Source organism: Poecilia latipinna, unplaced genomic scaffold (genome assembly GCF_001443285.1).
Source record: "Poecilia latipinna isolate Pla-1442-1.1 unplaced genomic scaffold, P_latipinna-1.0 Scaffold1195, whole genome shotgun sequence".
Taxonomy (NCBI): Eukaryota; Metazoa; Chordata; class Actinopteri; order Cyprinodontiformes; family Poeciliidae; genus Poecilia; species Poecilia latipinna.
In genome coordinates, this window is record NW_015113811.1 from 105,563 (window position 1) to 133,091 (window position 27,529).

Genomic DNA, 27,529 nt, shown 5'->3' on the forward strand with positions numbered 1-27,529 from the left:
ATGTCATTTTTCCTGTTATAAGTCAAATAATCTGCCAGTGGAATTAGAACTTTCTTTATCAAAATTAGGGAATTATTTACTTTAAACCCGCCTCTATATCAAACTAAAAAGTTACTTGTAAGTCAATTTGTCTTATTTCGAGCTTACTACGATATTTGCACTATTATATATACCAAAATTACTTGGTAGGATTTTGTGTTTTTGCAGTGTATGTTCCTACACATCAGGCAAAGTTCTGACTAAAGTGCAGTTTTTTTTTTTAAAGTCTGGAGTATCTTGGGGGAAAAACTTCAAAGAGTGAAATTAATTGGTACATTTTAACACTCAGGTGGGAGGTAAGCAGGCAGCAAACTGGTAGTAAGTATAGCTTTTAACCTAATTCGTTTATTTCCATCAACATGAAAACCGAGGAGGGGTAGCGAGCACCGATTAACATTTGACTGCATAATTACTGCTCTCTAAATTTCCTTCAACACCCGTCTTACTCCCTGTTGCATCACTCATTACACGCTGTGCAACTAAAGGCAGTTCTCACCCACACCGATTGATTTTTACATCCAGCTGAGACATCTGATATGTCTAAGTTTAAGAGAGTTTCTTCAGAAGAATGGAAAACAGATCTAAGGTGATTTAATCTGATGGATGTTTAAATTTTTTATCAGAACTGAAGTTGTATTCGACTGGGTGAAAAATGTGCATGAACTGTGCCAAGATGTAGTTTTATTTTTTTCTTTTCTTTTCCAAAATCAGACCCTTCTTTAAATTATGTAGTAGCTCATGAGTGGTAAATAAGGGTGGGAAAAAATGTTTTTTACCTCCTTTCTTCCTATTTATTTTCCTCGCTATTTCTTCATTTGCTGATATAGTTGGTATTAATTAGTAATCAATTATTTTTATTTGAAATAATAAAAAAACATGTTTAAATTAGGGATGTACTGATCCACTTTTCTTCACTACTGAGGTTTAGTTTTTACCGATATCAATCTGATACAGATGAACTGAAATGAATTAAAATGTTTCTTTTTTTTAAACACAGACATAAATGTACTGAATTATAAACTTATTTGATAACTCCACACCAGTACAGCACCAGTAGACACACCAGTAACTCCACAGACATGTTCAAACAATGCAGTGCAGAAATAACAGGCAATGGAAAATAAATAATAAAGAAACTGACAAAAATAATAGGTTTGGCTACTTTGGTCAAACATGCAAAAACAAACTTTATTTCGAATGGTTTAGGAAGCGCAATTAGGAATTGGAAATATAATGTAAAATAAATGACATTGTTCAGAGCAGAAAGCATAGAATTAGACTGAATAGATCTGCCCTTATGCTCACCAATACCCAATCTAGAATTTTTGTAAATTAAGAATAATTGTCTGAAAATGTCTAAGTTTGGACTCTAGTGGGTTGCATACAACTGTACTTTACACTTTTATTTGTTAAAATATTGAAAACCTTTCACCAGCTCCTCTCATGTCACAGACATGCACTATTTTGCTTTGGCAAATCAAACTAAAATCCCCCGAATTTAAAGTTTTATTGGTTGTAAAATGTGAATAATGAATACTTTTGCAAGGCAATTGGAACGAATGGAGTCCATTTTTTAAAGAATGTTCAGTATTTAGATCAAGATGTTTCACTTGCATATCCACATTTCATTGTAACAATGTTCTCAGATTTATCTCTTGTGCTAACGGAGAGTAATGTGCTGTAATCTCCGCCTTTAGTTTTGTGTTTGTCGAAGGATCAGGACCTGCTTTTAGTTTGAGTCACAGCCTTTCCCCTCTGAGTGGGGAGCCGCTCCCACTCCAGGAAACCCGATGCTGACATTTACATAGCAGTAAAGTCAGGGTGAACCTCAGCCGATTGGTTGAATTATCAAAAGTGGGAGCAGCAGCCACTTTAATTCCAGCGCAGGCTCGTAAAAGACGCTCGGCTTTTGCTGCTGATTCAGGCGCCAATCTGCAGCATAAATCATCATCAGAGGAAGCAGGGCAATCTGCTGGTTGCTCATAACCTTAAAATTTGCCTGCCTTTTGAATGACAAATTACACGTTTCTGCACACCTTCGTCATTCCACGTCTTTAAATGGGCAAGCTTGGTAACGACAAACAGAAAACCGTTTCTCCTCCGATTCAAAGGGCTTGAAAAAGATGCTTTGTCCTCGCTGATGCTGAGCTTGAGCTTTCTCACCGGTGCTGGTTGCCAGGGCAGTAACAGGTGCAGCATGGGAAACTTGGAGTCTTTAGTGTTGAAATGAGCAGTGTGCATTTCAACCCCTCAGGCGTGTTCTCGGGTGTCAGAGCCGTTTGGCTTCAAGAGCCAACTGATGTTTAGCTGCTGTGATTCAAACGCCAGGTATCCAAGTGAATAAGTCTGCAGAGGCTGACGCTTCGGTTCCATCTCTGCCCCACTTTAGTGGGTTTTTCCATGTTTTTCTGTGAAGTGGGTTTGTGTGGAGTAGTAATGAGAAGTCAGTATCTTAGAGGCATTAGGCAAGAGTATCCTAGGGAAGTTAAATGGTAAAACGGATAACTAATCTGAGTCAATAAGTCAAAAATGGATGATTGTTTGAAGTATTCTCTTCAAATTGAAGCTGAATCTCAATGAGTTTCATTACTATAAACAGGCATAGAAATATTTATAAAACTATCTAGTACAATATGCACTTTTTGATGAAACTGCTAGGTAAATTTTATTTTTTTGGTGTTCTTCTCTCTTAAATTAACCCACTTCCTATGAGTTGTTAGCTTAGCTGTCAGCTCAGATGTTAGCTTGTATAACTTTTAGCTTGATTGGCTGATAGCTTAATGGTCTGTGAGCTTGGGTAGCTGTTAACTTGACTAGATGTTAGCATCAGTTGCTAAATTTGAATACTTGTTAGCTCATGTAGCCTGCTAGCTTCAATGACAGTTAGCTTGGATGCCTGCAGCTTGAATTAATGATAGCTCAAATAGCTGTTAACGTGGGTAGAATGTTGGCATGAATTGATTTGAGTACTTGTTAGCTCAAGTAGCTTGTTAGCTTGTACACCTGCAGGTTGAATTAATGATGGCTCAAATAGCTGTTGGCTTGTACAGCTGCTAAATTAAGTAGTTATCTTGAGTAGCTTGTTAGCTTAAATGGCAGATAGCTTTCTCCAATTAATTTTAGATAAATAGCTGTTGGCTTGAATAGTTGTTTGGTTGAGTAGCTGTTAGCTTAACCTAGAATAATTTCTCCCTGGTTTATGGAAATGGTTGGATGCAAAGATGTATCTCTTTTTTTTAATCCCTGAATGCCAATTCGAGCTTATTTTCTCTCCATATACTCCTAGTTTTATTTGATTCCTCCAAAAACGAGATTCGCTGGCGATCCCCCTGGGTTGTGAAGACAGCTAGCAGAGGTCTAAGTGTTTGTTGTTGCAGAGCAAGTGATCAAAGCGTTAATGTCAGCTCTGTGGACAGGAAATGTAGTCCCAGGTTGGCACCATGCTTCTGCTGACTTTATTAAAAGCAAATACAGCTGTATAAATGCGCTGTCCCTCTGAAAGCAGGAGCAACATTAAACACGGTTAATGTGCTTCCTTCCCATGTGGACAAACATGATAGCCTGGTGCTGGGATTGTTCAGCGGAGCATCAAGTTAGGCCTCTTATTTAGATGAACTGCTTGAATTCAGATGTTCATCCATGACACAGTGGCCCTGCGTAAAGCCACAAGCAGGACGGAGCGCAACCCGAAACCTGAAAGCTTCTCCTCGACCTGCCAAGAGCTGACGACATCTCCTGGAGATGATGCGGGCTCTCTGCCCGAGGATATCACATTTTCAGGGACATAAATGTCTGAGGCGCTCAAAATGGTATTGAATTTAAATAATTTTTGTCTACAGGCTCTTGTCAAACCAAACAAGACACTTTGTGGATGATTTCCCCAAAGGCTTCTTTTTATAATTTGAAAACTTCATTTCTGAAATGTTACACATCCATTTTGGAAGATGGAAAATCAATACGTCTGATGCGTCTTTCGCTCTCGATAAAATGTTGTAAAATCAAAAGCCGTGGTCTTTGCAGATATTCCTTTTGTCAGCGTTGTTCTGACTCGTTTGAGTGCTTTATGAAGGGCATCAAACTGGAGCTGAGAAGAACGGGAATATTGGTTTTTCTCTGATAGTCACCGCTTGATAAAAATGTCTCAATACTTTACGCAGATGATGACAATATTCCCTCTGCTTGCTTTTGTCTTTCAAGAAAGGACATCAATGACTGTCTCGTGTTATAATTCATGCTCTAATATTTAAAAGCGGCTCATTTCTGAATTATTTTCTTTACTTTTGCAGAGTTTCACTCCATGGTTTTGTGTTTCAGTGTCACCTAAGAGCATTGGGGGAAGGAGCCTTCAGGGGGATTCAGTCAAAGGCAATTTGACAAATAAATGCATTGTGTGGTTGAATTGTGCTGACAAAGGGTATTGTTTGGTTTGGGCGTTTGAAAAACCCACATAGCTGCTACTTTTGATGGCGAGTGCTGTGTGCAAACAGATTAACATAAAGAGAAGAAGTGAATATTGTTTTGAAAAAGTTTATTTGTAGGAACCTCAGGCCTTGTTGTGGTGGGTTTGATGATATATTTGCCGTATTTCTGTCCCAAAAGAGCACGTTTGAAACCTCAGTGTTTGCATTTTGCTTGTTATTCCAAATTTATTTTATGTATTTCAAAGTTGGGTGTTAAAATGAAGTCTGTAAGAGATTGTGTGGACAAAAAACTCCCAGCTTCACAGCATTCGCCATTTTCAGAAATATACTAAAATGTTACATTCTTCTAAAGTTTTTACCTCAAAAACCTTAGAAGAGATGTGTAACTGAATTTTAACACAAAAATGACTTGTTAAATTATACTGAAGTGTGAGCAGGTGCAACAGAAACTACAAGGACACCAGAGCAGAACCTTGAGGAACTCCATAATGTAGTGGACTCATAGAAAACCTGTAAACTGAATGAACTGCAGAGACAGATTGGCCCAATTCTGTAGATGTGAAGTAGATCCTGATGGTAATATATCAGGAAGTAGACATTATTTATGCAAATTCAAAAATATCTTATTGATTCCAAAGTGAAATTAAATGTTGTTGACTCAAAGTCTTCAAAGCGTTCCTGTAGATGGCGATGGCTGTTGGCAGGTAGCAGTCAGTATTACAGCGAATTTGAAGAAGCCTCTGACTGAAGACAGTCTCATGAAGACGCTGGTCAGGATTGTCCATTATTTTCTTGAATTTATGAAGAATCCTTCTCTGTATCGTTCCACAGTCGTAACCAGAACAGAACCAGCCTTCTCTATCAGGCTGTGTTCACTGTAAAAACACAAAATCTTACCAAGTAATTTTTGTCTGGTTTCTAGAGCATCTTAGCATCTTAGTAATGACTCAAACTAACTTACACGTCATTTTCCAGCAAGATAAATAAGCTTGTTTTACATAAATAATTCTAGCTCAAAATTCTAGTTCCACTGTTGGAACATTCCACTGAGCCGTTACCTAGCAACCCCAGCCTAGCCCAGCCCGTTACCTAGCAACCCAGTTCTAGTTCCACTGGTAGATTATTTCACTTATAACAAGACATTTTCCCCGTATTTTTAAGTGAGTTATGTTTTCAAACAAGCTTCTAGATGTCCTGAAAAAGTTGCTTGTAAGTTAGTTTTTCTTATTTCAAGTGTAATGAGATATTTTCACTAGAAACTAGACTAAAACTACCAGGTATGATTTTGTGATTTTGCAATGCTGAGCCTTTTTAGGCCCCTGGTTCTGATACTGCAGAAGAGACGACGCGCTCAACAACAGATTTAAAGAAAAGCTGAAGGATAAAAGTTGTGCGTTTTCAACAGTGAAGTTGTAGTTTGGGCAAAGAAGAAAATGGAAATCCTGTTGTGTGTTTTTACATCGGTAATGCAAAACTAAAGCCATCTCATTTTACTACATTTGTGATTTGTGATCTGACAGCTTAATAAGTTTGTCCCTGTGTACACATAGACCTTACCCTCTCAGGTTCATATAGTCAAAAGTTACTTTGGCCAGTTTGACCAGTTACTCAATACTTGAGTAGACTTTTTACCAAACACATTTTTAATTTCTTGAACATCTTTTTACTTGAGTAAAAATATGCTGAAGTAGTGATACTTTTACTTGAATACTCTCTGTGTGTACTCTACTACCTCTGATCCTCTGCTGTGGATATTCGGTCTCGGTTTGGATTTTTTTCTTTTTTCCCCACACAGCTACATCATCTTTTTGTTTCACTGCAGCCTGGCATGAAGCTCCTGCCTGCATTCAAATTCAACCACTAAACTTTCTTTACTTTGAATATTTTATTGCCTCCACCTGTGCTGCTGTCGTGAAGGAGGAGAAACAAGGCGAAGAAACATTTTCTTCTGCAAATATACGGATGTTTTTCTGACTCTGCATCACGCTTAAAGAACCGACGCTGCTTTAATACCTTCACCTCCAACCGTGTCGCCTCGTTTCAATCCGCCTGCAGACGAAGCCACGTTGGTTAGCATCCAGCTCAATAAATTCTCCATTTCACTTGTGAAACTGTCAGACAAGCATGTGGTTGAGGTTCTGCTTGCATAAAAGTTTGGGTTCACTGAAATGTAGGTGGAAACTAACTAGTGAGGATGTTGTTAAATTTAAGTGTTTTGTTCTTAAAGGGGTAGTGTTATATGAAATCAGCTTTTTTGAGCTTTGCATAATGATATTTCCTGGAGTGTTGCTTTGATCATTTAATCTCCATGGCAACCATTCAGCTGAAAACGCCTTGGTGGACCTAGCTCCGCCTTCGAGGCTCAGCTCTTCCTCTGAGCTGCAGTTTCCTCCTTTCAGCTCCTTCAGACTAGCCAGCAGCAATTAGCAAACGTCTGAAAAACATCTGATTTCATTATAGGAGTTACTTCACAGTGAAAAGCTGGTAAAAATGTTGTTAAAGGGATAATGGTCCTGAAGGCAGGAGTTTCTTAAAGAGACAGAGGCCCAATTTCAAGCCACAATCAAGTAAATATTTGCCTGGAAAATGCATAATACTGCCTCTTTAACTAATGCTCTCATATTGGTTTGCTGTTGTTCTTGACTTGGTTCCAGGTTAGATGGTCTTGGCAACAAGAACATTTAAAATTCTACCTAATAGTGGCTTAATGAGAGACGATCTGTGGGCTCACATAAAGATAGAAGATGTAGATAAGATAAAATATAAAATTTTTGTTTTGTAAATATGTGTGATGTAATTGGTTTGAGTTCATGGGCTCTTATGGAGCCAGGCAACCCGACCTTTTCTATTTATTTTCCTTTTAACAGATTTTCTTGTTTTACGCTTTGTACAATTTCAAGGTTGATTTTTTTTGTTATACAGCTCTTTATCATTTTATGTCTGTGAAAAGCACCTTATAAATAAAATATTTATTTACGTTGCCAAAACACAAAATCTCACCAAGTAATTTTGGTCTAGTTTCTTGGAATAAGACAAACTAGCTTAAAATAAACTTTTCAGGAACAAATATGCACTTGTTTTGAATAAATACTTTAATACAGATAATAAAGCTCTAGTTCCATAGAACTGCGTTGCTAGGTAACGGGCTGAGCTTGGCTGGGGTTGCTAGGTAACGGCACAGAGGAAGGTTCTACCAACAGAACTAGAACTTTTTCCATCAATATAAAGAGGTTATTGACTAAACAAGCTTCTATATCTTGTTAAAAATGACTCGTAATTAGTTTGTCTTATATTTTCACTAGAAACTACTTCAAAATCACTTGGTAAGATTTTGTGTTTTTGCAGCACACTTCATGTTTTTTAGTTGAATTGTCATATTAGTGATGGAATGAAAATTACAGAAATTTCTGAGAGCTCTTGTATTTCAAGAAATTACTAAACGACAACAGTAAATAAACAAATCTGGAACAAACTTCCAGAAAATGTAAAAACAGTCGAAACGCTGAGTTCCCTTGAATCGGTGCTTCTCGATTCCAGTCGTCAGGCCCCCCTGCTCTGCATGTTATAGGTGTGCCTCTACTTCAGAACAGCTGATTCAAATGATTGCATGACCATCAAGTACTGCAGAAGCCTGTTAATCACCAGGATATTGAATCCAGGTGTGTGGCAGAAGGGAAACACCTAAAGCGTGCAGGGCAGGGGGGCCTGAGGACTGGAATTGAGAAACACTGCCTTAAATCAAGCCTAACCAGTTCAGCGTTTCTTTTGACGCATAATAAATGGATCATTGATCAACATATTTGATGTCACTCAACAAAAATGTTAAGTTTGGTTCTGGTTTTTTAATTTGTGCCTGTATGTTTTTATTTTGAGTTTTTATGATGTAAAGCACTTTGAACTGGCGTGTTGCAGAACAGATAGGCTTCCTGCTCCAACACCCTGAATGGATTCAGCAGGACGTGTTCCTGCATTTGATAAAAGTTGCTCTAGTGGGATTTTACAAATTTGATCACTTTTCATTTCTGCATCTTCTCGTCTCGCTCAGATCTTTTTCTTTTCCACTTCTGTCCATTTTCCCCGGCTGAAATCCAGCAGCATGTCTGCCTCCCGTTCAGCGCTGCACTGACCTATATCACAGGAAGGCAGCGGAGATAAAAACCAGAGGGGGTCAAAGGGCAGGGTTTTGAAACGAGCTAATCCCTTGAGTGTATGCTGATGTGTGTTTTGCTCCACTTTCGCTCCCACTTCTGTCCCCTCCCTGTGGATTTGATCCCCTTTGGCGGCGAGGAAAAGTAAACAGGGTGTGTTATCTCTGGAAGCATACCTGGCTCAAACTTCCTGGATCTTTTTTTTTTTTTTTTTTTTACAGTCAGGCCCGTCTCTCGCCGCCAGGCTCCCTCCAATCCACTGAATCTGTTAATAATTACCATCACAACAGTGACTTCCCTGTGGTACAGAGCGATCCTGCAGTCTGTTTGATGCTTTCACGTTTTATTTTCTTCCCGAGGAGGTGCAGGTTTTTTCTTCCTTTCTGTTGGATCTATCCGTTAAGGTGTGAAATCTACATGGACAGTTAGTCTGCAGCCTCCGAGAGATAAAGGGTTGATGTTACAGGCAGCGCTGGCTCCTGGGAGCCGTCACCTGGCAACCAGCAGATCCGGTTTCTGGGTTTGTGTGTGTGTGCGCAGCGTTCATCGAGCGCCGGTTTCTGTAACTGAAAAATAAAATAAAAAAAGAAAAACTTGAACCTTTTTTTGTTTTGTTTTTTGGCTTTGTTTTTCTCCACAAATAAAACGTTGAAAGGTGAAAAGTGAAGTCCAGTCTGGCTCTGTCCCTGCAGGGCGGGCGTCTCTGCTCAGCAGCGCCACCCTGAGGCTGGAGCGCCTGCAGCTGGAGGACCAGGGTTTCTACAGCTGCCGGATATTTCAGCTGGACAAACTGGAGGAGGAAGAGCAGAGCAGCGACTGGACTCGGCTTTCTGTGACCGGTGAGCTGCATCCTGCTGGATTAATGCTCTGAAACCGAGCCGTCTTTGGGATAACAATGTGATTTTTACCTTCCGTCATTGGTGAGCGTCAGGATGGCATAGTTACTGGAAAATGTAACTTTCATTGAATTACTGATTACTCCTTGAAAAAGTAACGTGGCTATTTTACTGATTACTCGAACTTTCAGCAGCTGCTAACAACAACCCTCCTCTGCCTCAGTACAATAATTACATTGAGTTTTTCCCAGTACTTACTTAATAGCAAGTTATTTTAATTTTAATGGCAAAATCAATAATGTATCTCCTCTGAAAAGGTGGAGCTGAATGGGAGACGGTTTAATGATTACAACAGCCCAAAAAAAAAAGTAATTTTTGCATGTTTTTTGTGTTCCACTATTGTCTGGGAAACTAAATAGGATTTTATAGCTAATTTTATCAATATGTTTAGCTAACATAGCTAATTTTAACAATATAGTTGAACATGTAGCTAAAACTACATGTATAGTTAAAACTATATAGTATTACCTATGTTTAGATTTTTTATTTATATTATGTTAGCTACATGTTTTATAGCTAAACATAGTTTTAGCTATATTTTAGCTAATAAGTTGCTAAAACTACATATTAGCTCAGGTTAACTACACAAACAATGCTCAGCGCTTAAATAAAAGGCCACAGGATTTATTCTTTTGTTTGTTGAAGATGTTGCAGCTTCTTCATCCATCCATCTTCTGTACACCCTTGTCTCTTGGTGGGGTTGGGAGGTGCTGGTGCCTCTCCAGCTAACGTTTGGGGCGAGAGGCGGGTCACCCTGGACAGATCACCAGTCTGTCGCAGGGCAACACAGAGGACAAACAACCATGCACACAGACATTCACACCTAGGGGCAATTTAGAGAGGCCAATTAACCTGACAGTCATGTTTTTGGACTGTGGGAGGAAGCCGGAGTACCTGGAGAAAACCCACGCATGCACAGGGAGAACATGCAAACTCCACACGCAGCTTCTTCATAACAGTTATTTCTAATCATTATAAAACATTTTTTATATTTGACAGTAATTCAAATATAACTTTATTTTAAATGTTTGAACTGAACTTTATTTTGAAAGAACACGGAAGCTTTTATTATGCCGAGTTTGGTTTTTCTTACAAAAGTGAGTTTTTACTGGGAGTTGGATGTGAAGATCAATTTGAAAGTCCAGATTTGTAATTGATGGTTGATTTAGGCTAATTAATATTTCAGATGTACTTCTACAATAATTACTAAGTAACTGTTTTAGTTTTGGCAGTTTTTAGATGAATTAAAAACATGTTTTAGATGAAGACACAACCAAACCTCTGCACAGCGGGAAGCTGGTCTCATTTCCTGCTTAAAACTTGCATCATGTTGCAGAAATCTTGTCCCATTCAGTCAGAAACAAAACAATCCTGACCCTGAAAGAGCTGATCAACGGGGTGCAGCTGTGGCAGAAAAACACATTAAAGATGCATTTATCCAGATTTTAAATAAAACCCTAAACTCTTGTTCCACTTGGTGGGATTACAGCAGAGCCTCCAGCGTTTGCTTGTATGAAATACCCACCTAAACCTAGTTCTTTAGTTATTTATAATGCGCCGTAATGATTTAAGGGAAAACATTTTACCAGAAGATATCCAGCTTCTCTGCTCCTCTTCAGAGGTACATTGTTTTGATCCAATTTCACAGTTTTCTGTTTTTTCTCAACACATCAAAGTCTAAATTTTATTTATTTATAACCCAGAAAATGAAAAGAATGGTTTATAGCCTCATTAGGTAGTTTCTGCCTCTTTAAAAAGTGAATCTTCCATAATGTCTGCGCTTATGTTGCGTTTATTTTGCTCTACAAAATAAGCATCATATGACAGATGCTATAAATTATCAAACTTCTTTAAAGGTCCAACTTTTAAATGCTGCTTAAAGAAGTTGGACGTGTCTAAAGTCTCTATTTGCATCAGGTAATATTTAATAATCTCTGATTTCAGGGGTAAAATAAGTAGTTATTCCTGTTGACGGTTTAAATATTAACTCTGGGTATAAAATATGGATTATTATCTCTTTTTTTTCCCCGTGTGTGTGCTTTGAAGTCTGTTTGTGTTTGGAAAACCTTTCGCTGTCGCTGCTCAGAAGAAACGAACAGATCAAAGCGAAGCTGGACCGCGTGAGAGTCGGGAGCGATAACGGGTTCTTCACCCGCTTCTTCCGCAACAAATCACAGCACCTGCGCCCTACGAGGCGAAACAAGAGTCCAGCAGTCAGCAGTTTTCTCTGAAAGTTCAAATCGAATCTGAGAAATGCAGATTTTATGATTCACATTTATGCATTTAAGTCCTGACTTTAAATCTTTCAAACCTCATGCAAGAAATGATAATCAAATGTGTTTTTATTTTGAAAAACGGAACTGTTGGCGCTACTAAAACTGTTTGTATCATATTTGATACAACAGGCATTTAGGTATAAAGTTTGGCTAAATTACTTTTTCACAAAATTCCAATTTAGTTTAGATTATTTTTAATTTCTTAAGTTAACATAATGTGAAATCTAGTTTGTTCTGGAAAAATAACTAAAGCTGCAGACATCTGTAGCTAATCTCGTTTTTCTCTGGTTTTATTATTTTAATCTGTAATCAAGTGACAGCAGGAAAGCTTAATTAAATGACGAATAAATAAAAACATTTTAAAAAGCTGCATTTCTGTGGAAAAGTTTAGCACAGATCAACTTTTTGACAGAAACTTTTAACATTGTACTTTGTTTGTTATACAGTTATTCCAGTGTAATTCCACTAATTAAGTGCAATTTATTACAAATTGCATAAATAAATAAATTGATTGTCCGATGAATTTGCAAAACTAAAGACATTTTAGTTTATTCATGTCTGTAATTTACAAATTTCAATACTTTCATAAATCATGCTGAAAGGAAAAAAATACATTTGCAAATAACACAATGTCAAAATGTATTTAAGTTTCCTTTTGTAATTATATGTAAATATTTAAGTATTTATTATTTGATTACAGTCAGGTGAAATGATGGAGAGAAAATGTTTTGACTCTTTTTGATAATCCTTTGATATTTATCTTGTGGGGGGAAAAGATTCATTTCCAGCTTGTTTGTGTTTTCTCTTTAGCCCCGCCCACTTTCACCAAAGCCCCGCCCCCTGTGGTCCAGGCCCTGGTGGGAAGTCCCCTGTCTCTTGACTGCGTTGCTATTGGCAACCCTACGCCAACCATCACCTGGCTAAAAGACGGCAGCGCCGTTCCCAGTGCAAACCTTCAGGTACACAACCAATAATTTACTGGATTTCTCCTAAATAAACAAACAAAATAAACTTTAAAAAGTTTCACTCAAATGACATTAAATTAACTTTTTACTCACTTCTGAAAGCAAAGTTTATTGTTGCGGTTTTCTTGTGATAGTCGGACGTTGAGTGCGGTTTGAAGTGGAGTTTTCAGAGTCGTTCAGCTTCCCCTCTTCCCTGAATGTGAAGTGTTTGTCGAGTTTTCCAGTCAAGGCCGCGTTTGGGGGCAGCAATCGTCTTTCTCCCTTTATGCTTCTGTTTATTGTGTAAAAAAAAAAACATGCTGAAAAGAAGCACCTGCTGTTTCTTAAAATGTCTCTTCTCTGAATGTCTGTTTTTTTTTATTTCAAGAGGCATGTTGTTGGAAGAATAAGAGCGGCCGCGTAAACAGCACTTCTGACCTCTGACCCCCGTATTGAATTCAAAATGGCTTCACCCACTCCTACGCCGAGCCTCTCTTTCCTCCCCGCTTAAAATTATAGTTTTTATTATTTTCAGTTATTCGTTAGGGAAATATTGACAGAGTGCATTTAAACTGGTACTACTAAACATATAAATCATTTAATTTAATTTATGTTTGTCATAATTAAAATACAACTGGAAATAAATTATTAAATATATTTCAGACGTGTCGGTAGTTTTGTGCTTTTTTTGTAATTATTTAATATTAACTTATTACAAATATTATTATATTACAAATATTTAAAACAATTTAGTTTATTTTTATATATTACTATAAATATAAATCTATGAAGTATAACGTGTTTTTCTCACTATATAATACAAATTAATATTTGTAGAAACCAGATTGTTTTGACTTATAAAACAAATCATGAATTGATCACTATAAGTTTTAATAATTGCCTTTAATGTTGATTTCTCCTTCTTCTCTTTTTAATCCATATTTTTTCCTCATATGTTGTCACCTGTGTATTTATTTCTGAGTTTTCTACCACCTATGATATTTTTGCTTTGTTTTGAGTTTTTCTGCATTAATATTTTTTGATTATTATTTTTTAAAATGTGTTTTTATTATTAATCAATGTCAGTTATTATCTAGTATTGATCATAAACTGATGAGCAATAGGAAGTGTGTTACTACGCCTAATGACTCAGTTTGTTGTCCTTATTTAAGAAGTTTTATGCTGCTAAAAAAAACATGCAGACGGGAATGTTTTCTTATTTTTCCCATTTTGAAGAGTAGCATAGAGCATCATGCTGTGTAGATGTCGCTCCAGCCGGATAAAATCCCAATAAAAGTCACTGGAGTTTCAGGTTTTTACTCATCATTGTCAAAAATTATATTTATTTTACAGGAATTGACAGCTAAACTGATGATTTTCTACTTTCTTTACCTCCAGGAAATAAATGTATTAAAATTGTTTGATTTTTGTATTTTTTTATGCTTCTGCTGCTGCAGTAAAAGATCGTTTTCTCTTCAAGTATCTTTATTTCATTAGAGTTTAATTAGTGAAGTGAGAGTGAAGAACATTATCTCTTTTGACAGCTTTTGTTTGAAACCAACTTGCAAGAATTTCTTAATTTTTCGACGAGGAAACGTAAAGGAATGAAGTATTTATTTGCTCCGCAGCCGCTGGCAGAGAACAGCAGTGAATATCAGCAAGTTTCTGGCGCCGGTCTTGCATTTTTAATGAGCGTAACTTTTCCTTAAAGCGCCTCTCATGTGAAATCATCCTGAGTTTCTCCGTCTCGTCGCTCTCACCAGGGAGGAGCGCTGTCTCTGCCGGCGGTGACCGCGCAGGCGGCCGGGCTGTACGCCTGCCACGCCTCCAACGCCGAGGGAAACGCCAGCCGCGTGGCGAGGCTGGAGATCAAAGGTCAGCTGTCGCCGCCTGTCTGCCTTTGTGCCTGAAGACGCTGTGATTTACATTCCTCTTTCCTGGCCTTGCGTCAGACGACACCGTTGTATTAAAGCTCAAACTGAAGTCATCCTTATTTTATTTCACTTTGAAACCAAGTGAAAGTTTAAAAGACGAAACTGGGGATTTATTAGCATCGTGGAGTCTTTCTGTTTTAATTTGAGTTTTTTTACGCAGTCATGACTGGCTGTCAGGAAAATGTAAAAATGAGTCAATTTTGAGGACAAAAGCATGAAGAATATGCAAATATGAATCTGTGCATCATTGGATTACACCGACACAGCTCTGCATAACAAACAGTGGGATTTATTTCTGACTTTCTCCTGTACTCCTACTCCAACTCCTACTGCAGATCCCGTTCCTCAGGAGAGCCAGGAAATATATTTACATCATTTTCTAACATATTTTACCACCAAACCTCATCCAGGTTTAACTTAATTTGAGGCTCTCGCAGTCGGAGTGGTCACATTACAACTAATAATCCTCATGAGCCGACTGAAATCACTTTATCTGGGCTTTGGCGGCGGCTTCCTGCTGCGTTCCCACACGGGCGGATTAATCCAGACTAATATCTGATCTGCATGAAGTCGGTCTGAAAGCCGTTGGTGACCTCCGACCTGTTACTCATGCACAGATGTTGGATTACCAGCCTGATGTGTAGTGACTGCTGCAGAGATTATTGTTGTTTACATGTAAAGCAGGTGGAGAGACGCGCTTCTGCTCATTAGCCTTCTGCTAACGGCTGACTTCACTGCAAAAATGATTTTTTCTCACTTTAAGTGTTTTGCTTCTTAATTGCTGCAATATAATATTGCAGTTTGAATGTATTACTTACTATGAGTATACTTTGGAATAGCTACAAAGTAAAGAATTTGTTTCAAAGTAAAAATTTATTTTGCTAATAGTTGTTGGTGCTAACTTAGCTGCTAATGCTAAGTTAGTACATGCTAGGGTCAACGGTAATATTATTTCCAAGAAGGAAAAAATGTTACCATTAGGTAATGCTAACTTAACTTATATCCTAGCTAAGTTAGCATTATCAAGTTAGCTAGCAATAGCTATATCTTAGCTAATTTAGCTGGGATATAAGAAAGCTTGTATCCTATCCTATTAATTGGTGTAGAGCTTTAGGGTTAGCATAGGTAATGCTTCTGCTAACTCTAAAGCTCTACACCAGTTAATAGTTATGCTAACTTAGCTTACTTAGCAAATGCTAAGTTGGATAATGCTAAGTTAGCTTGAAAGTATATGGCTTCACAGACGCAAGATATCCTTAATAAGGTATAATACCCTAGGTAGGTTAGCATCAGCTAGCAAATCCCAGCATTAGTCAACTTAGCTGGAATATAAGATAACTTTGATAGGACATAAGCTAAGTTAGCATAACTATTAACTGGTGTAGAGCTTTAGGGTTGGCATAACTAACTTTTAAGATCCCAGTGTTGATGACTCCTGCATTTATGACTAATTCCCATCCGTAAGAAAATGTCCACATGGAAGAAACTAAATTTCGGCTCCAACTTTCTTTACCCACTAAACTTTTTACCCCAACAATAATCATCTTAAGACCCCAGAAACATGACAAAACCAGAACAAACCCACACAGAAAGTAATTCCCGTCATGTTGCAGCTGTCTCTTTCCTGTCATTGTTTGGGCCCAACACGTTTGTTTCAAATAACCACTTCCCACAGGTGTCATAGCTTGATTTTCTCCTTGTCTTTGTGTATTTTCCAGCCCGTGAGGCTGCCCGCTCTCCCTTTATTAGCTCCCACCGCCGCCGTGTTTCTCTCAGTCTCGTGTCTATATGCGGAGCGGTCCAACATCTTCCCTCTGTCAGGTGTCAGCTTGTTGTCAAATCTTCCTCAGACCCTCCAGCCTTTTAAACTTCACCTGCTTTACTTGCTGTTTTCGTGTATTTTGGCCAATTCTGTGAAAAAGCTCTTGCTTCCACACAGATTTCTTATGTTTTTTTATTTTTAATAACACTTAAATTTTTCAGAATATCAATTTAATGTGGTTATCCAACAAAATATGCTGAATAAAATTTCAAATTATGATTTGAACTGTTGAGGGGAAAAATAGCTCTTCAAATTTTCCCCTAAATCTAGTAACCGCCTGAGTCGGAAAACAAACATTTGTCCTCCAGAAGTTGCATCTTCTTGTTTTCTCTTCAAAGGTTTTAGAGTGAAAAAAGGTCAAATAATTTTTGCATGAAAACGTTCCAAAAATCCTGTTTAAAAATGTTGGCACCACTTTTAATATTTAAATGTTTGTTTTTCTACACAGATTTTAAAGTTGTTTTTGTTTCTTCACAAAAAAGAAGCATGAAAACTCTGTCGTTTATTCCTGTTCAGGTCCGCCTGTCATCATGGTTCCTCCTAAAGACGCAACCCTCAACATGTCCCAGAATGCACTGCTGCAGTGCCAGGCGGTGGCCGACCCTCCCAACATGACGTATGTGTGGCAGAAAGCCGGAGAAAACGTCCATCATATCGAGTGAGTGGAGCAGTTTCTAATCTCGGTTTTACTGAGTTTAATGTCTGTATAGATTCACACAAAAGCTGCTTCAAGCTAAATCTATAAAACTGTTTTCTAAAAGCTTGTTAGGTTTGGATGACAAACTTTTCCTCTGTTTGTGGCTTGAAAATTGATGGTTTTGACCTTCTGTCTGTCCCTCCTGTGCTGTAAAAACGATTCTTTGCTAGTAGCAGTAGTGCTTCTAGTTTCTCTATTTCTCTGGGATCATTTATTCTTGTCTTATTACAGCTTCTAGTTGATGCAAATAAGATCTGCTGAAGACAGAATTGCTCTTTAGTCAGACTGAAACTTTGCTCTTGATATAGAAGATGTATTTATGTTTTGTTGTGTTTTTTACAAATAAAAATGATCATAAATTTTCATTGTAACTACATTTTTGGGTGTTTCTACCATATTTGAACATCTAAATCTATGCTGCTCCTCCAGTTACGGTCGACCTCTTGGATTACACGGCACAAAACACCGAAATCTTACCAAGTATTTCTGGTCTAGTTTCGAGTGCAAATATCCTATTACACTTGAGATAAGATGAAAGAAACTTATAAGTAACTTTTCAGCAAGACATGAGCTTGTTTCAAGTCAGTAATGAAAATCTTCCATCGGCAGATTATTTCACTTATAAAATGGGGAAATTGTCCTGTTATAAGTGAAATAATCTGCCAATGGAACTAGTACTGGGTTGCTAGGTAACGGGCTGGGCTTGGCTGGGGTTGCTAGGTAACGATGGGACATTCTACCAACGAAGCTAGAACTTTTTAATCGATATTAAGGAATTATTGACTTAAAACAAACTCCTATTTCTTGCTGAAAAGGTACTTGAAAAGTTAGTTTTGTCTTATTTTAAATGTACTGAGATATTTACACTAGAACTAGTCCAGAATTGGTTAGTAATATTTTGTGTTTTTGCAGTGCAGGAATTAAAGATGGTCTTTGTGTGGCTAGTTTTGGAAAAAAGTAAAAAGATTAATGACACTTTAAACTGTTTTTCATTCACCGGTTTAAGGAGATTCAGATGTGCTCACCTCAGTTTCTGGTGTTTAATTTCATCGTAACAAAGCGAAAATGTGCAGCAAAGATCGAGTTTGTTGATGTTTAACTGGGAGACGGAGGATCTGAGTGTAAATGGTTGTGATTACCAGCGTTCGCCATCCAGCTGCTGCTGGATACGGCGCAGGTCAGACGAGCAGATGGGGGTGAAGAGGGTTGGGGTAATTTCCATTAGGGCTCCCCTCGTTAGCGTTTCCCCATTGAACGCATCGCGACTCATTACAGTCGAGCTCAGGTTAATTCTCTACACGATTTTAATGAGGGCAGAAATTCAGAGGGGCATTTGGAGTTGATGTGCAGGAAATAGCTGGCAATGCTGGAGTTCAAAACATGGAGATGATTTAATTATCTCTAACTAATTCTGGAAAATTGGCTCCTATGGAAACCAGTGGAGGTGTCAGGCTGGAAATCCAGTTTTTGAATATTTACCTTCAAGTTTTTACGTCATATTTTGATAAGTTTGGAGTGAAAACCGTCGACTTTTATGAGCCTAAACAGGAAAGGAAGGAAGGAAATACGGAAAAAAATGAAAAAAAAAAACAGTAAAGGAAAAGAAACAGAATAAATGGAAGGAGGAGGGAGTGAAGGACAAGAAAAGAGAGGAAGAAAAAAAGAGCAATGGCACAAAAAGCAGAAAACCAAAGAAAGAAAAAAAAAAAGATGGAAGGAGGGAATGTAGGAAGAAAAGAGGGGAAGGAGTAATTGATGTAAGAAGCTAAAAGAAAAGAAAGGAGGAGAATTAAGAAGGGAGGAAAAGGAAGAAAAGAAATTAATGACGGAAGGTGGGAGGAAGAAAGGAACAAGGGATTAAAATGAAGGGAGATAAGAAAGCAAAAATGAAATGGGAGGAAGCGGAGAAATAAGAAGAGGAAGAATGAAATGAAGGAAGAAAGGAAGGACTGATGGACTGATAGAAAAATGAAAATAGTCATTTTTCAAACATCCTTGAATCAAAGCGTCGTTCTGACCCAAAGTGAGCCTCAACACAACAGGAAAACCTTCCGTTGTAAACTCTGTTCTGCTCCGGCGCCGTAAACCCAAAGGTCGTTTCCCAACGCCGCTGTCTGCTGGCGCGGCCAGAACCGGGTCGGGCCGTAAATGGCTGCCATTTACAGCCAGGCAGGACGCATGTGACCCACACCGTCCTGCTGCTGGGAAAATGAAACCACAGCAGAGCTGGGACTGGAGGAGCCGGGGGAACTGGGAATCTCTGGTCACACCTTCTCCTCTCTCCATCAGCTTCTGATGTTGGTTTGAGGCTTAAAAAGTCTTAAATTCACAAATGAAAATTAGAAAATTAAGGCATTAAAAAAGTCTAATTCATCTAAAACTAAGGCCTTAAATATTTTAAAGTCTTAATTTCATGTGCAAAGAAATTAAGGCCTTAAAAAGTCTTAAAATTAATAGAAGGCATTAAAAATGTCAAAAAAAAATAAGGCCTTAAAAAGTCTTAAGAATTAATAGAACTTAATGTATCTAAAATTCATGTGCTTTATTGTAAGCCCCAACCATTCCCTATAAATACATATATATTTTGTGTCTTAAATTTAATTGGGGGTGGCATTAAAAGGTCTTATAAAGTCCTGCTGATGAAGTAACATAAAAAATGTTTTTTTTAAAGTGTTTTCTGTCCACTTCAGATATAAACAAACCTCCACTGTTTTGGTTTTCGTTCCCCTCGTTGTTCAGATATACTATCTGGATGTTTCCTGTGCAGGTCTCTGAAGTCGCGCGTGAGGATCCTGGTTGATGGAACGCTGCAGATCGTCCGTTTACGGCCAGAAGACTCTGGGAACTTCACCTGCGTACCGACCAACGGGCTGCTGACCCCGCCCACCGCCTCCGCCATCTTAACTGTGATGCGTACGTAGCGTTTTAAATGATTTCCTAACGAAGTGAAGGTTCTGCTGCTGCAGGCGATTAAAGACGGGAATTATTTTTACTGAACTCTGCAACAAAGGAGGGAAAGAAGGAAAAACGTCTCGGTTTCCACTGAGCTGCAACCACAAGGAGGGATGAAAATGGGGATGAAAGAAAGGAGGGAAGAATGATAGAAGTATAAAAGGAAAGGAAAACTAAAAATTGGGAGGAAAGGAAGGAACCTTAAAAAGATGGGGGGAGGAAGGTAGGAAGAAAGGATAGATCAGATAAAAGAGAGGAAAATAAAAAAAGGAGACAAAATAAAACGAAAGAAGCTAAAATTTGGATAGGAAAGGATGGAAAGAAGAATGAAAGAAAGCAAAAAAAAAAGGAAGAAATGATGGTAATAAAATCAGGAAGTGAAGGAAAAATGGACAGAAAGGAAGGAAACAAAGATGGTAATTTCTACTCGGGTGTAGATTCAGTATCTCCCTTCCTGGCTCTAATACTCTGACGTCACTAATTTAGCTAAATATTTATTGTTGGGGGGGAATAATGTGCAGCACCATTTTCAGGACCTACCTTCCTCATCATCACCTCTGATCTAACAGGATTTATTTATTTTTAATTCACGCAGCAGGAGACCCTGAGTCAGAGCAACAGATTAAAGTAACCAACCCATAAACGGCTCAAAGGAAGCGAGTCCTTAAATAACGGCTTTAAACTCCACTGCTCTGGTTTACAGGCTCCCCATTGATTATTGATGCCGACCTGAGTGAGAGCGGCCGCTCTCTGGATCCATACGCTCTTTAGCTTCTGATAGCAGAACATCGACTTTTCAGTTTTTATTTAATAGACGGAAACCTTTAGAGAAAGGCTCAGGTTGAACTGCCGTTTTTTTTTTTTTACATCTTACAGGAAAACCCCAATACTCAACTTATTAAACTTTTACCTGTTGTTTTAGAGAAATGGCTAAAGCTAAACGTTTATTTGTTGTGCACAGTTGACTGAGGCTTTAGAGCAAACCGTCCAAACTTTTAGGTGGTTTTTCCATTTTAAAATGATTTAAACAGACATTTTCATCAAACAACGCAGAAAAAAAACGATTTATTGTAAGTCTTAAGAAATTAGTACAGTTTTCTAACTATTTGGGTTGAATGTTTTCAATTTTGAGAGAAAAGTCTCAACAACCAAAAACTATAACTTTCTTCTAAAATGTTGCCAAATTTGATGGTGGTTGCCCACGTTGTTGCGTTTGTGCCTTCAGATGATAGAAGAAAAAATATCAAACATTTTCCATTTCAGAAAAAAGATTGTAAAAATAGTAATAATAATAATACTGGAGTAAAAGCATTGATACTCATTCATCTAATCATCTACAATTAGAAGTTGCTCTGGCAAAAGTTAAGTTAAAGTACTAAGGTAAAAATACTTTCTCTTGTAAAATAAATACTCCATTATGTCCTTTATGCTTTAAAAAGTGACTAAAATGTGCTTGTTCAAAATGTTGCTGGTGTATTCAATAGAAAATGCCAAGTTTTCAGTTTGTTTGAAGAGTCGCTGTTTCTCCATAATTACCTGTTGGCAAAGAAATGCTCATATTGTAGCATAATTAATCACACCGTTTCCTTGCCGATTCAGCGTTTTCCTCTTAGTTCACTCAGAGAAAATACATCATCCTCAGCTCAGCTGGATGTCAGAACGAACTAGTTTTAGTCTGCAGATTCTCTCTGCACAAAAACAGCAGGCTGCTTTTAAAATTGCATTATTGACCCCAAAGGGAATTTTGTTTCAACTCCAGATTCTTCAAAACGTTATGGCAGATAGTGATGACTGTGTGTTTCATAATGTTTTTGATTTTATGTGAAGTCCTTTATGTAGCTGGTTGCAGACTCACTCATGGCGTCTCCATGTGGCTGGCAAAGAGCAACCCGATCTGTTGCCTCAAATGTAGGGCTTCTTCAGCAGTTCTTTTTGTACAGGTTCTCTCTGAACAAGGAGTTTGTCTTCTGAGCATAGAAAAACAAAGTTGTGATCTGATTTTTTCCCCAGAGGAAACCTTTGATTTGGAGATAATTAAATCCTTGACATTTTGTGTAAAACAAGTCTAATATCTCGTTTTCTTTGGTAGAAATGTTGAAACATTTTCAGGATACTGAGGCATGACGTAGCTTAAGAGTTTAATAACTCAGATTTGTGTTTTAACTCCACTCAGACCCAGCCAAGGCGCTCCAAATGCCCGAGGAGACATACCTTCCCACAGGTATGGGCGGCGGGATCCGATGCCCGGCGGCAGCTCAGCCTCCGCTGCTCCGTGTGGATTGGATGAAAGACGGACAGCCTCTGGATCTGTCTCTGGTAATGAACAGTAATCTCACCATTAGTGAGCGGCGCTCACTTTCAGAAATAAGCAAATTTCTGTGCATCATTATGTTGTCAACAGCAGTTTAAGTGATGGTGGTTCCAGGTAAAGTAGCTGAATCTATTCATTTTCCCTCAGCAGAGCTGGATTTTACGCTCCAGTAGATGTTTTGAAGGATTTGCAGAAATGAAGTTATTGACGTGTCTGCTTCAGGCTGGGAAGGCGTGCGTGTGTGTGTGCGCGTGTGCGTGTGCGTGTGTGTGCGTGTGCGTGCATGTGTGTGTGAGGAAAAAGAGTAAACAGCCTTGCTTTTTCAATGGGAGTTGGGAGGAAAGTAGCAGCAATCAGATCCCCTACAAGGCTGTAAAAACTCTTTTGTCAGAGATTTTTTTTTTTTGTGCCTGTTTTTGCTTTTTCTGTTGCACTTAAATGTCTCAGATCATCAAAACAAAATTCACTTTTTTATTAAAAGTGATAAAAATCCACTTTTAATGATGATTTTATCTGTTATAAAACTTCACTCCTACTTACTTAGAACCTGTCTGACCTCATGAAGTAGGCTAAAAGAGTGTAAAAACGCATCACGATGCATCCTGTCTGTTATTCTCATAAACTCAAAACTGCAGAAATAAAACTATGTAAACTCTATTCTGAGAGGTTTTACTCTGGCAGTGATTTTTACTCAGGCAAGAAGTTTGTTTCTGATAGAAAGATGAGCAATACTCCAGATAATAAAACTATGTAAAAGGATTATCAATAAAAATATTAATTTATTTAGCGTTCATTCACATCAGCCATGTTTTCTTCTTTTGATGTCTTTTCATGTCGTTCCTTCAGTAGTTCTTGGTGTAGCGCCACCACAGGTGAGGAGGGGAACAGCTTTTTCAATTTGTTTGGTTCTATGACAGCCTCGTTCATAATTTTCCTGATTTTATGGGTTATGATGCTGTCTACACAGAAGTTTATATATTTGGCTACATACTCACTCATGACATTTATGTCCTCTCCATGTGGCTGGCAAAGAGCAATCCGATCAGTAACCTTAAAAAAGCCTGTAGAGCTTCTCCAGCTGTTCTTTTTTGTACAGGTTCTCTCTGAACAAGGAGTTTATCTTCTGATCACAGAAAAACAAAGTTGTGATCTGATTTTTTTGCAGAGGATGTCTTGATTTGCCACTCCTCTAATCTTTTATTCCCTTTGCCAATTCAGATTTAATTCGTGAATCTGTCTGGGCCGCTCCAAAGTGTTTATATTATATAAAAATAGAACTTTAAACATAAATCTGCCAGAGATATGAACAGTTCTGGGCTCAGCTGTGTATAAATATATATGTAAGGGAAGGACATCCTCTCTGACATTCCCTCTGCTCATGATGGAAATTTCCTGCCGGCTTTGCAGTGGAAGGCCATTCAATCACGTGCATTTTAATGGATATGGGTAATGTGTCCAGTCTTAAAAGCTCTGGAAGCAATCCCTCAGGAATTCCTCACCTCCCCGACTTTCCCTTCGATCTTTTTCCCCCTTCATGGGAGGAATGAGTGGAGGACCCATTACAGATTAGGATTTCCCTTCACTTACCTTTTACTTCTCCTGATTGGAAAACCGCTTTTCCTCTTATTGGTTTCTTTCTCTTAAGGTAAAAGTTAAACTTTGTTTTCTCTTGTAAAGCCTCCAGGTTTTCCTCCCATCTGTGTTTTTGACACTGGGTGTGATGGATGCGTCAGCGGATGAGACGCACTGCAGGAGATTGGAGCAGAGGCCTGGAGTCGGGCTGTTATTCTGCCAATTATTCCCGTCCTGCCGTGGTTTTCACCAGCCGCAGCGATACTTACGGCTTCAATCCGCGGAGAATAATGGCACTTTTGGCTTCATTAAGCCGAGTGGAGAACTTTTTGAACACAGCGAAAGCTTTTCACTAAAGGCATAATGGAAAAAAATTACTTTGAGTGCTTTTAATTCTGTTCCTCAAAAACTGATCATGAAACCTGAAAAGAACATTTGTGCTTCGTTTGATTGAAATAGCCAGAAAGTATATATGTATTTATGTTTTATGTAATTTTTATTGGAGATAATGTTTCTTTTCGTCAATGCCAGATGGATAAAAAGGCATAACATAGGAGAAAAAGAAAACGTGCCATAGCTTAGTGACAGAAATCTCCTCTCAGAAGGTCAAACACCTTCGTAGTTTCTCACATTTTTGCTTTTCCCATACATTCAGGTGAATGTGCATGAATTATAATGCAAGTAAAAACACATTTATGAAGTAATTCAGCTGAAAAAGGGAAACTTGTACATTATATTGGCCAACTGGACAAAGATGGATGCATTAAGCATTTCTGTCAGTTAATTTTGATGACAATGGATAAATTTGAATATTAAATTAGACACAAACACACACAATCTAAATGATTGAAGAAGATTGAACAGATTACCATTATTTCAGTTTGGCTTTTTTTGCAACGACACATATAGGCAACCAGTTTCTCTATGTTACATGTGTCAAACTGAAGGTCCGTGGGCCAAATCTGGTCCACCACAGCGTTTTATGTGGTCCTCTAGATTCTAGACTAAATGTGCTTAAATATCATGTTATCAATCAAATCAATGCAGTTTTATCTGTTTACTGCCAAATTATATAAATTTCTCTAGTTTCTTGATAATTATCATAGAAATTCACTGAAAATCAACAAATTCCCACACTAAGAAGTGAGAGTTTATTGCAGATTCTTCTCAAAAATTGTCAAAAGCTTTCTTACTAAATAGCTGCCTCATCTTTAATTGATATCTGATTATAATAGTCCATGATCTACATAGCAAATAATAAAAAGTTGCATTTACCATCAGAAATGAGCGCAAATATTTCCAAATTAACCACTAATACTTTGACTTTTATTGCAGAAAATCACAAAAAGAATCATGAAATCCTGGAGGGACTAAAAAGATGTTCAATAATATTTAATTTTAAGAATTCATTAATATTTTAACAGTTTTTATCAATGCATTCCAGCCCTTTAAGAGTATCCGTGATCTTGATTTGGCCCAAAACGAAAATGCTCTAGATAATTTAGATGCTGTAGATGTTACGCCTGAAATGTGGAGACAGGACTAAAGAAAAACAAAGTTAAGTTGTGCGCCTTTCCTCCAGTATCCAGGATGGACTCTGAAAGCCGACGGCTCTTTGGCGATGGCGACTGTCAATGAGGACGCAGCGGGCAGCTACAGCTGTACGCCATACAACAGCTACGGCACCATGGGGCCGTCTGGACCCATCAGGGTGGTTCTGCAGGTCGGTACGAACACGTGGGTCACCTGCTGAAAGGTCACGCTTAACGAGAGCCAAAGCTCATTTCACCAGCAATTAATTTAATAAATCCTGCAAAAATAACAAATTTTACCAAGGGTTCTTTTTATCAGAATTAACCCATTATTGACTTAAAAAAGCTCATATTTCTTGCTGAAAAGTTACCTTTAACGCTGATCAGTTTGTGAAAAACGCTAATGGAGATGTCATTAATCTGTCTCGTTTTGTATTTGCTCATCATTTGGCCGCACCTTCATCAAACTGTTCACATTTATTGATTTACTTCTCTTTCTCTGTGATGAAATATTAAAATATTAAAATATTGCTGCCATAAACTCTGAGGTTACGATGACATGTTACGTCATAACCTCAAACTGTAATATATTTTATTTGGACTGAAATCGACTGACCAACACAAACTTGTGTAAAATTGTGAAGTAAAGAAAACATTTTCCTACCTAAAGTACTGGCTGGCCTTTAACTAGGCCATTCTAACGCATGAAAAGTTTCATTGCAGCTCCTCCAGAGTAACTTTGGGTCTCTCTGCTGCTTCCTCCGATCAGTTCTGTGTTTATAGTTGGGCGGCCATGTTGTGGTAGTTTATGCTAATTAGTTGCTATGGTAACTAGAGGAAATATGGACATAATGAGTTTTATTTGCATAAAAATGTGTATAATTGCTACTGTTTACCATCTTTGTATTTGAATAAAAATGTTTGGTTTGAATTTATGTGTTTTTAAACTTATTTGACATTAAATCTCTATTCAAATCCAGCATGATGATTTTTCTCACTGTGTATTAAGAAAGAAACATTTCCTTGACCTTTTCCCGCCGACCTTTTGAGACCCTCCCACATTAATAGAAGTCAACTTGGACCGACTACAACGATGTCGCTTAGCAGGGGAGTTAATTGTGTGGCTAATCCTCTTGTTATTAAGATAATCTAGTCCAAGGCGGCGGTAATCCAGTCTGGAAATCCCTTGTTTTGCTTTGCTGCGATGTCCTTGATTCAGCTTTCTGCTTTGGCGCTTGGCAGGACCCCCCGTCTTTCAGCATCACTCCAGCCCAGGAATACAGGCGGGACGCTGGCAGGACGCTGCTCATCCCCTGTCAAGGAAACGCAGCCGCAGCAGCCACCTGGAGCAAGGTAAACCTGACAAATAGAAATACTCCAAATGAAAACTTACATTTTTTCTTTAACCAGTGCTGCTTGTCTCTCTATGAAACAAAGAAACGTCTAAGAAATGTTACCGAAAGCCTAAGAACGGACAATTAAAGCCTTGAATTGGGCGGGAAATGCTTGGGCTGGCATTGTGAGACCAACTCTTCCCTGGCGGCCATATTGATAGGCTGTTGCTGATTATCCACAGAAAAGGTTATTAAGAATAGTAATGACAGCAGTATCTCTGGCAGTACCAGAGATTACCAGGATCCAAACTCCATGGCCGCATGTGACGGTCAGAACCGGATCGGTACATCAGGAGCTTTGCTTTTGGACTCTGGTCGCTCTTCACCACAACGGACCAGAGCAGCGCCTGAATTACTGCAGCCCAATCCTAATCTGTAGGCCCGACTCCCGCTTCATGCCAACGTCACGTTCTGACACTTCGACCTGAAGCAGAGAGCGACCTGGACCTGGAGGGAACGGGCCGGATTTTACTGGAGGCAGTCCGGAAGAACCAGAAGACTTAGAATAGCTGACCGCTTCACAGTCATCCATTCAGTCGTTACATCCGATGTAGCTCTTAGATCAGTAACATTTCGGCGTTGTGTGTTTAA

General features: G+C 38.4%; 1 protein-coding gene across 3 annotated transcripts in view; it reads left to right on the plus strand.

Moving 5' to 3' along the window:
• LOC106960559 (protein turtle homolog A-like) overlaps positions 1-27,529 on the plus strand; it is a 59,116-nt gene that overhangs the window by 17,155 nt on the left and 14,432 nt on the right. For all 3 annotated transcript variants that reach the window (XM_015053699.1, XM_015053700.1, XM_015053701.1), the window contains exons 4-11: positions 9,301-9,447; positions 12,591-12,739; positions 14,488-14,599; positions 16,997-17,138; positions 19,945-20,090; positions 22,303-22,445; positions 25,595-25,735; positions 26,787-26,897. In XM_015053699.1, the coding sequence (XP_014909185.1) occupies positions 9,301-9,447; positions 12,591-12,739; positions 14,488-14,599; positions 16,997-17,138; positions 19,945-20,090; positions 22,303-22,445; positions 25,595-25,735; positions 26,787-26,897 (1,091 nt within the window). The remainder of the gene's footprint in view (positions 1-9,300; positions 9,448-12,590; positions 12,740-14,487; positions 14,600-16,996; positions 17,139-19,944; positions 20,091-22,302; positions 22,446-25,594; positions 25,736-26,786; positions 26,898-27,529) is intronic.